Raw genomic sequence first — 11,244 nt, forward strand, 5'->3', positions numbered from 1 at the left:
GTGTATTGTATGGTGTGCCTACGTATGTAGTTGTGTTTATGTCATACATGCTACCAAAATTAGCATGTAAATATAAATGAGTGCTTAGAAATTTTAAAGCAGAGAATGGATTCAAACGCCTTTCAGTTCATGTGACTTTAAGTGGTTAAATATTTATGAGTAAAGATGTCTTTAAGATTACTAACCCACACGTTTTCTTGGCCACTTGTCAATCAAGAGATCATTGATTTCTATAAAACATTTAAAGTACAATGTTCTCTGCCTTTAAGGACTTTTCCTTGGCAGGAATTACTGACTTAAATTGTCAACTAGACTTATATGATACCTAGTTTTTCATGGGTAACCTAGGTTAAAAATATGTAAATGTGTTTGAACGTAAATGTGATTGATCTTCATAAATGTGTTTTCATAAGTTGTTGGTAAATGTGAAAACACAGTAAGATTGCTTTATTTCTGGGGCTCTGCTGAAAACAAGGTTACTAAGAATTAAAATCTAAAAAATATAATCTTAATTGTGAAAGTACAATAGTTCCAGTTGTGCTTTAAGTACTGTAAAACAAAGCAATACAACTTATTAAAAATGAGAAATTTGTATAAATTTAGATTTTTTAATGATTGTTTCTGAATGGAAATTTAAGAAAGGGTCTCACACTTGAAAAGAAATACAAGAAAGAACAACTATGAAAATATACTTTAGTATGGAAAAGTAGAAAGTATGGTAAAGTAATATTCTTATGCTGAATTCCAACATGAAAAAGAGGACAAAATAAGGACATTCTACAAAATATGTTATAGACAATCTAAAAATGACAATCTAAGAAAGTTGCCAAAGGATTGTGCAAAGTAAATCTAAAAAAGTTCATATATGGGATTAGTTAACTTAATCAGCAGAGAATTATGCAAGTTTCTTGTTCCTAACCTGTAATGTACTAATTCTCTATGTTTAGAAACAATGGTACCCTAAAATGATGATCTGCATTTCACCATCAAGATAATTTCCCGTGTCTGCTAAATTTTTAATATAAAATTTTAAACCTTATTTTAAACTTGGTGTTAAACTTCAAAGATATTACTAAACTTAGTTTATAAGGACATCAGTGACCCTAACCATTACTGATATCTCTGTATATGAGATGAATTACACAACTCTTTTAAAATGTAATGCTCAGGAGAACATTTTACCGAGTTGGTGTTCTTCAAGCTAATTTTTTTTTAACAATAGCCTACTTCAGAATTATAGAGAAAATATATAATTCATTATTGGTTATTATTATTATAAGAACTAATCAAATTGCTTTTTATTTATGTCATTTAATTTTTTAGCTGGATAAAAGTAGTCTGCTATCATATATGTATATATTTTGATATATATTTGATAAATATGATTTTGCATTAACTCTTTAAACTGAATTGGAAATTTAAATGCATTTTTAGAATAAGTAGTGTCTGATTTGTTGAAGTTTAGAGCTCTCCTTTTCTAAAATAAATATTTGTTACATTTTAATCATCTGTTCTATGTAGTTATAAATGAGAGCAGAATGCATCTTGATTCATTGGACACAAATGGAGTACAATTTTCATTTCATTTGTGGTCATACACAATGTAGTGTCACACTATTCCTGTAATCATACATATTTATAGGGTCATGAGATTTGTCTCATTCCATCTTCTTTACTTCCCCCCAACCCACCTCTCCCCTCCTTTCCTCTACACAATTCAACTTTCATCCACTCTTCCCTTACAGCCCCCCTCATTATGTGTCAGCATTCACTTATCAGAGAAAACATTCGGTCTTTGACTTTTTGGATTGATTTAATTCACTTAGCATGAAATTCTCCAACTCCATCCATTTACCAGCAAATACCATAATTTTATTCTTCTTTATGGCTGAGTAATAAACCATTGTGCATATTTACCACAGTCTCTTTATCCATTCATCTATTGAAGGGCAACTAGGTTGGTTCCACAATATAGCTATTGTGAATTGAGCTGCTGTAAACATTGGCATGGCTGCATCAATGTAGGATGCTGATTTTATTTCCTTTGGGTATAAACCAAGGAGTGGGCAGCTGGGTTAAATGATGGGTTTATTCCAAGTTTTCTGAGGAATCTTCATACTGCTTTCCAAACTGCTTGTACCAGTCCACAGCTCCACCAACAATGTATGAGGGGACTTTTCCCTACATTCTCACAAACACTTATTTCTTGTATTCTTGATAATTGCAATTCTGACTGGAGTAAAATGAAACCTTATATGTGTTTTGATTTGCATTTTTCTGATTTCAAGAGATAGTGAACATTTTTTCATATGTTTGTTAATTGATTGTACTTCTTTGAAGTGTCTGTTTAGTCCCCTGGCCCATTTATTGATTGGGTTATTGGTTTTCTTGTTGTTAAGTTTTTTTAGTCCTTTATATATCCTGGAGATTACTGTGGATGTCTCTTAGTCTATCTGTTTCAGGCATGATTCAGATGTAATGTTATATTATGTTTACAGATCTTCAGATAGATTCAGGAAATAAAATGGAAGAATAGTGTAATGTGATATTTAAGTAAAAGGCTTTAGAAATAAAGCTCATTACCTAAATTTGCCATGGTCTCACCTTACCTGAGTTAAGGTTCTCTCTCAGACTACTCCATGTTAGGATGGCTACAAAGAAGACCACAATTAAGCACACTTGAACTTATGTTCAAACGATAGAATTTTTTTGTTCTAAAATTTACTGTGATCTCAAAATAAACAGGTATATTATGCATAACTAATCGAAAGACTGGGATAAAAATATATTTCTTAGTTCATTGTTGTTAGAAAAACTGAATATGGTTTTGCCCTTTTATGTTTCCTTTTCCATTTTCCTTGTAAAACTTTGAAACTGTTTCCTGTTGGTATTTGGAAGAAGCACTGCTTCTAAAAGAACAACCTGAGTTAATTTGAGACAATAATGCATCACCTATAGGACACAGATATAAAGGTGACTTCCAGTACTATTAGTGACCCCAGTTACATTGAAGGATTCACTGTAAAATTACAGTCATTGTAGTTAAAACCAGTGCTTTTCTTCACCACTGGTGAAACTGACCTGCTGGATGTTTGAAAGCTAAACCTGCAGACCACAGGTGAAGAAGTAAAAGGGCTGAGGAAAAAGCAGCCAATAGTTGGTCATTGCCCTCTAAGGTCAGCCAGCAACCAGGGAACAATGGTACCCCAAATGTCCATGCAACTCCAGTGAGTCACCCGACTCCCTGGTCAGAGGGACTGATGACCCTAGGAAAGAGGAAGACAAAGAGTGCACATTCTGAAAAGAGGAGAGCCATTGGAAAGGAAATGACTCTCGTGCTTCCCTGGGAAGCCACATGTGGTCAGCAAAACCCTAACCCATCCTGCCAGGTGGCACAACAGGTAGAGAAATCTCTAAAGAACCAAGGGCTTCTCCAAGGTTCCCAAGATTGATCCCTGACAAAACTCAGCTGATGCTAAGAGTAGAGAGGAAAAAGTTCAGTTGTGAGCAACTTGGTCTTAGACAACTAACAGGAGGATACAACAAAAACACAGCCATTCACTGACTTTTAAAAGATAATACTTCTTTTATTGTTACATGAGATGTACCTTTGTGTCAGTCCTTCTAAAAGTAAGTGACAATGGGAGGGCATAAGAGTAGGGTTTTTACACAGGAGTGCCTGATATATATCACAAAAATTTCTGTCTGAATGACAAGTCTCTTTTGTGTTAATCTGAGACCTTCAAATCTTCCTAATGCTGTGCAAAGGACAACTTCATCTCTTTTTACCTTGTTTGCTGTTATGATTATTATGAGCTGCTGCTCAGACTCCTCCTCTGGAGTTTGTAATTCATCACTTGCAGTCTGGTTATTTGGTTTAAATAAACACCTATAAAGAAGACAAGTTTCAAAGCAGGAAAAGACCTTACTGAGTGCTCCTTTTTCCTGGGATGAGTATCCAAACTGCTAAAAAGGGAGAAATCTTTACCATGAGTGAATTTCAAATCAAAATATTAATATATCTAAGATGCCTGGCAATTCCAAAGGGTACATGAAGAAAAGTGAAAATAAGACCAAAAGTTAGCAAGAGAAACAGGGGGAGTTGGGTGAAATACAAACTCTGGTATATGGTTTTTAGAATACAGCATGTAGGCTTAAATGGGTTACAAGATCCAATCATAGGCATTTTGAGCTTTCCAACCTGTATCCAATCATGAACATTTTAACAATAGCTTTTGCCTTTGCCCTCACCAATCTCAAAATTACTTGATCACATTGATTATTAGCTTGGGTTCCTCCTGTTAGAGCAAAGGCAATGCTGTGATGGAACAAAAACATGTGGATGTTCTGGCCAAGAGCACACAAGAATGGCATGCAGATCTCCTTGCCAGGTTTGTTCAGCAGCACAGCCTTCTGCAGAAGTGAGGTTTGCCTTTCCCAGTTATTTCTGAGCACGTTTGGTTCCCGTGGTAACAGGAAGACTGTTTTGTGGCTCTTTTCTTTAATGATTTTAAGTTGTCCCTTTGTTGAAAGACTGTCCATGTCACACAAGGTACAGATGCTGACATTTACACTCACATCACTCACACATAGTGATAGCTTCTCCCACATCCTGATGAGGTCACAACTGTGGAGTTGAGGTGAGGAAGAACTGCTTGAGGGACAGGAAATGCTGTAGCCTCAGCACTGATTTGAATCTTCCATAATATTTGAGCTGATCACAGCACTGTGCAGCTGTGGTTCCAGTTACTCGGACAGCTTAAGCAGTAGGCTCAATTGAGTTCAGGGTTCAAGAACAGTCTCTGCAACAGAGTGAGATTCCATCTCAAAAATGAAAAAGCAGTATTTGAATATTTTCTGGTGCACAGTATTTATAACTGACATTGAGGGAGGCAAAAAAAGCACCAAATGCCTTCATTCATCCTCTGGCTAGGGTAGACATTTCAGGAATTGGAAGAATTAGGAGTCTCCTGTGTCTGTGGGATCAACATCCTTGCGAGTTTTCCACAGCACCCTTAGGAGTTGGTATGTCCACATGCTACTGCATAAGGAAGGAGATGGCTTTGGCTTTCCTCCAGAAGTTGACCAGTTCTGCCACTGAACAACTTTCACATTGACCTTGTAGGCTTCAATCCAGCAGCCTGACTTGTTTAGTTATGGCCATGAAACTATAGGTCAAAACATATCCACCTGCCATCCAGCTATGTTTATGAGCTGGAAGGATGCAGGACTGGGGTTGGGATTTTGTTCTGTGGTTGTCTGCACCATTGCTGTGACTCTCAGGTGCCACTTTAGAACGAATATCCTTGTTGTAGCAGCAATACTGATCATTGGCTAAGTGCTGGAAGCCCAGGCCTTGCAGCATGACTGTCAGTGGTCAATTTCAGAATTTCCTCTCATATTTTATCAGCAATTCATTTACTTAATTTATCTGGGACTTAGGTTTCTGCACTATAAAGAGGAGATCATGATACCACAATTCTCAGAGCATTACTGTGGTCATTAAGAGTTAATATATACACATGCTCTGCCTGCACACAGATAGTAACTCTGATCTTTTTTTTTTTTTCAATGTGGATTGCTTTATAAATTTGACTTTCATCCTTGTGCAGGGGCCATAAGAGACTCCTCTGCACCCTGCCACTGTCAGTATACATGCTGCCAAATGAACACTATTGTTAGCTCTAACCTATGTCAGCCATGAAACAGATTTTGTCTCTGTTCTACAACTGAGGCTGAAAGAGTAAGAACACTGGTTTGAGGCCACAAGGCCAACAGAAGGAGAACCTGGGTATGAATTAGGTCTGTGTGTTTCCAAGACACCTGAGCTCTCTCCTGTGCTGACTCCTGTTTAGCTGCTGCTATTTTTCCTACCCTCATTATTATTCAAATGAAAATAAAATAATATTAAAAAAATAATACATGAAAATGAAATTTAAAGAAATTCTTGGATATTACAAGGTACAATTATGATTGGAAAAGCTTCTGGAGTTAAATGGAGGAAATTTCACTATCCTTACTGACAGTGGTTGCTCTAATCAAAGAAATGAATCATAATACTAATTGTATCAGGCACATAAGAGAGTTGTATTTATGCAAATTTTTTTCTCTTGCTATGACAAAATACTTCTTCCAGAATGCATTTTTAAGCCAAGGGACAACTTAGGGACACTGAAAGATATCTCATTTGGTCATGCACCATAACAAAACAGTCCATCAGTTATTTAGCTTTATTTTTTCTACTAGGGATTGAACCCAGGGAAATTAAACTACTGAGAACATTCTCAGCCCTTTTTATATTGAATTTAGAGACAGGGTTTTACTAAGTAGCTAAAGGCCTCACTAAGTTGCTGAGGCTAACCTCAAATTTGCGATTCTGTCTCAGCCTTCAGAGGCACTGGGATTACAGGTGTGTTCCACTGTACTGGGGTAGATTTAGCAACTTTATAAAGAATAATTGTTCAGATTACAACTCCTTCATGCTCACTTGGAAATTACAAAGGAGGGTTTACCCAGCACTACATAAACATTTCCTCTCCTTCCCCAATGTGGATTGGAAGAACTTGTTTATCCGCTTTTCAGTGCTGATTAGCATCAAAGCACTGACGGTGGCATAGCCATTGCCCACCAGCATCTGGACCCCAACACGAGCTGGATCATTCTTCAACATCTTTCCAGAGGAGGCTGAGAAAATGCAGTCCACAAAGTACATGACCACGAAGAAGCCCATGAGCAGCAGGATGGACCTGGTGGCCCTCAGCTCTGGGGATGCCCTTGGAGACAGGCTGGTGCTGTGAAGATGCTGGCACTGCCTCTTATGCCTGCACAAGAGGGTCACCATGTACACACTGAAGAGGGCCATGAGCCCTATAAAGAAAACATCCCGGAGTATTCCTATCAGGGTAAAGAAGGTGTTGAAGTAGTGACTTGTGGAGGAAACCCTGCAGGATTCAAAGAAAAACAGTAAAGCTGATGTGTCATTGCTGGGTCCTTCAATGCAGACTAAAACACGAACATTAATGAACATGTTGAACACCCAGAGAATGAGAAAGCAACACAGACTGTTCTGTGGAGATGTCTGTTTGAATTTTGCCAGAAAGGAGCTTCTGGGGCTGAGGGTGATGGCCTGAAGGACACTCAGCATGCAGGTGGTGCTAACAGACAGGCTTCTCATCAACCTGTACAAGTAGATAACTGCCTTACATGTGATGTCATTCCAAAAGTCCTCAACCCCCAAAATGTCCGTATCCAGGAAGGTCCTGATTAATAGCATCAGCATATGAATTAGGGCCAAGTGAGCGATGGTCAGATCAGTGGGTTTGGGCCTGCGCTGCAGAAGGAATGTGACTTTGTGGAAGAGAAGCAGGAAGACATTGGCTGCAATCCCAATGACAATTTGGGAGGAAAAGACATTTCTCAGAGCAATAAAAATGTAAGCTGGATTGCTTTCTGTCATTTTTTTTTCTGGTGAAAAGAAGTATAGAGTCAATGTCTGAGGATAACATGAAGATAAGCTCTCTGCATCACAATTATTACAAGCTTCAATATTCCCAACCACCAAGAATTTCCACATCAAAATATGTGGGTACCCTGTAGTGCACCCTTTCCAATCTCTTATAATACTCACATTCAGCATCTTTTTTTAACATTATGCCTTGTTTTCCTTGGGAGGGCAACAGTTAAATTGTATTTGTATGTGCAGAAACCTTATAAAACCTGAGCATGGTAGAATTTTAAGTGAATTCAAATGAGGCAGATTGCAGGAATGTCCAAATAGAACTCCCAAGGAGAGGGTGTCAATGGGGCAGGCTTATTCAGGTCTACACATTCAGCATTCTCCACTGTGGACTGTTCATCACCAGACTGCAGGCAAAATATTGATATATATGGACTCTGACGTTAGATGCTTGCATTCATTTACTTACTTTTTGGTTGTGGGAATTGAACCCAGGTTTGCTCAACCACTGAGTCTTGTCCACAACTCTGTTTATGTATTTTACTTAGAAACAGGGTCTCATTGAGTTGTGTAGGGCCTTGCTAAGTTTCTGAGTCTGCCTTTGAACATGTGATACTCCTGTATCAGTTTCACAAGCTACTGGGATTACAGGTGTGAGCCACTGCATTGCATACAACTTAAATATTTTGTGGGGCATATTTTAGTGTTTTAAATAGGAGTCAGAAATGCATCCTGGCCCTGAGACAGGCATTTCTATAAGACAGCAACTTTCATATCTTAAGTAAGGAATGGTATTTCTACAGAGCAGACAGAAGAAAAATTATACTAAACTATTTGGTGATGACATCTTCATGTAATATTTCCCTATAGCATGAAGGTATTAATTTTATTTCAGTTTTAATTTGAGGTGTATACCTATGATGTACATATTTTAAATGAGACTTGTAGCATATTTGCACAATTATATCATCTGATAAACAAGTGGGTAAGGCTATCAGATATTTTCCTAGTTACCTAAAATTTATCAGTATAATCAGTTACTAATTGTGAACAAAAATGACAAAGAGTGAAGTATTTCAAGCTTAGTAAAATAATTGCTTTGAAAATGTTGGGAAAGTGCCATGATGTAAAGTGGAAAGTAAGAGTCACACTAAAAGATTTAATTTCTTGCAAATGATTAATTTAGTGAAAACAATTATGTAAATACACTTTCAGCAAAAAGAGATCTGCTCCCTTGGTGTGCCCAAGAGAAATAGAAATAAATGCTAATAATGGTCCAGTGGGCTCCACATTTTAGAAACCACAGACACTGATTTATAGCACAGCACTACGTGGTTTCTGTCTTCTATGTGACTTTAATTAGAATATGCCTATTTCTGTATGCCTATTTCAAGTGAGATGTAGATATACAGTGCTGTTTTGATAAAATTTCTTTAAGACAAAATAAACTGGATATAGAATATTTCACAACACCCTTTAAAATGATATAAAATGAATAACTGATTCCCTTCTACACTGTTACTTCTGTGAAATACAGGTTTTTCTTGAATTCAGTTGAATTCAGTATAAAAAATAAACCACAGAAGACCAAACCTCAGGAGGACATGTCTCTCTGCATCATTGTGGACTGTGGACTGAGGGCACAACATTGCTTAATGGCCTGCACTCTTGTCTGTGTGATCACGGGAGGGAAGGTTTGAGCTGGAAGGTGCCACAGACTTCCAAACACAAGAATGGACATAATTTCATGGGAGCAGTATCTGAAAACCAGTAGAATACTACATTTTTTTCCTATAGGAGAAATGTCCTAGTTATAGCTGGAAAACCTGTTCTCCTTTTCTCACTGTCCTGATCAAAAATGTGGCAGAGTCAGATGCCCTCAGGAGTCTCACACATGCGCTAACTTCCCTGGAGATGGCAGGAAAGGAAACAGCTGGGTGTCTGCAACTGTGCAGATCACACACATGCATATTAGTGAGACGTAGAGTCCACTTCCATACATTTTACATGTAGTTGTATTATAAAGAAAGTTATGTATTTACTTTTGTTCTAATTTATCAGTTTTATTATAAAACATCCTGAAAGTGTAGACATTTCATAGATGTGAGTTAAAAGGAATCCTCTTACCCTGTCCTTTCCAGCTGTGACTCACCCCATTCACACCTGCCAAGCACAACTCAGTCCAGGTGGTGGAGAAGGCCAGTCCAACATGAGGATGATCCATGACCCCCTCCTCAAACAGCTGTTTGGAGAGAGGATGCTGAAATAGCACCTGGGTGCCCTAAGGTGCCAAACCTCACTTATATCATGACTTAAGCAAGCCATCCTCAGACTGGAGGCTCTGAATATGACAAAAATTACACAAAAAATAATAATGTGAAAAATAAGTTCAGAAATAGGTCACATTCAGGAAGGTCATAATGGGGAGGAAAAAGGAAAGTCTAAGTGGGCAGATTAGAAGATAAAATGTAAGTGGAGAAAAAAGTTTGAATGGAAGTCTGTTTATTAAAATAAAATCATCAATAGGCTCCCTTAGTGTGGACAGTGTGAGGTCCCTTCAAGAGCAAGGTAACTTGGCACAGACTCCCTTTCCTGCCCTGACCAAGGAAGCCTTCACTTAAATATTTTGCATCCTGCCATCGTCCAAATCACAGACAACCCTGAAATATATTCTATCATCCAATGGTCAGATGCTAGTGAACAATACCAAAGGTGCTGCAACTGAACCAGTGGCAAGGACAACAGTAGACACTGAGGATGGCTCAGCAGACCCTGATACCACCTTGGGCTACTATGGCTTATGTTACCATGGCCAGTGTCTGGAGAGACACAACCTGGAGGGAGGGATCATGACATATCTTTTCTCAGGTGCAACATGGACACAGTCACATATATGGTGTAAATATTGTGATTTCTGTCCTTATTTAGTGATGTGCATTAGATACATGAAAGGGTGTATTTAGTTTGTTATTATACCTGACAAATTCACCATCACTTCTCCATTAACTTTCTCTTATCCATGACATATTGGAGAGATTACACAATTGATCCTTTGAAGCCAGGAAGGGGTGACTGTCATCACATGGTTGTCTCCTAAGCAACAGCAGCCCCTGGTCAGTGCTCCAGCTTGAATCCTCCTCACAGACAGAACTTGCTCAAGACTTGACACCATTGGTTTAATTTGTGAGATCAAAACTGAGACAAAATACATCTGTATAAAAAATGCTGGTTGATATTTTATCAGAATATGAGGTTAAGCTCTAAGACAATTATTTGAACAAATGATATAATTTATTTCTGATAAATTAAAAAGTATTTTGGCATATATAATGATTTATCAGTATCTGAGGCATGGAGAGAAATGCGAAAATAATATTTTGAATTGATTTATGGAGACAAGAGTTGGAAAACCAAGTATGTTTAATAAAATTAAACATTAGATCTTGTCTCTTCCTTGGTTTAATATGTATATGAATTAATAATGCTGAAGTAAAAAAAAACAGACAATATATTACTATGTATGTTCAGAAATAATATAGCAAAAAATTAAACTCTTGGTAGTCTGAGAAAGAGATGGAAACCAAAAATGATTTACTGAAAATAATAATTTCTTATGAAAAAAATCTACAAATTTCACAGTCACCAAATAAAGTGCTAAAACTATTAAAAAGAAAATTTCCCTTTGCATTATAAACACTCCTCTGAGCTATTGAGTATATCAATACTGGATATATAATTTAGGGCTACCAAAGAACCTAACAAATCATTTGGCTCTTCTGATTATTCAT

At 37.4% G+C, this 11,244-nt stretch overlaps 2 protein-coding genes across 3 annotated transcripts in view; both read right to left on the reverse strand.

Annotated features, from left to right (window-relative positions):
• Window positions 1–11,244, reverse strand: part of LOC306650352 (uncharacterized protein C3orf22) — a 275,416-nt gene that overhangs the window by 130,096 nt on the left and 134,076 nt on the right. The window lies entirely within an intron of this gene.
• LOC306650475 (vomeronasal type-1 receptor 90-like) lies at window positions 6,509–7,456 on the reverse strand (the record flags this gene model as incomplete). Its single annotated transcript, XM_079122486.1, has 1 exon — window positions 6,509–7,456. One exon carries the CDS (start codon window positions 7,454–7,456, stop codon window positions 6,509–6,511), a length of 948 nt encoding a protein of 315 aa, XP_078978612.1.

This window comes from Sciurus vulgaris, assembly GCF_902686455.1.
Source record: "Sciurus vulgaris genome assembly, chromosome: 19".
Taxonomy (NCBI): domain Eukaryota; kingdom Metazoa; phylum Chordata; class Mammalia; order Rodentia; family Sciuridae; genus Sciurus; species Sciurus vulgaris.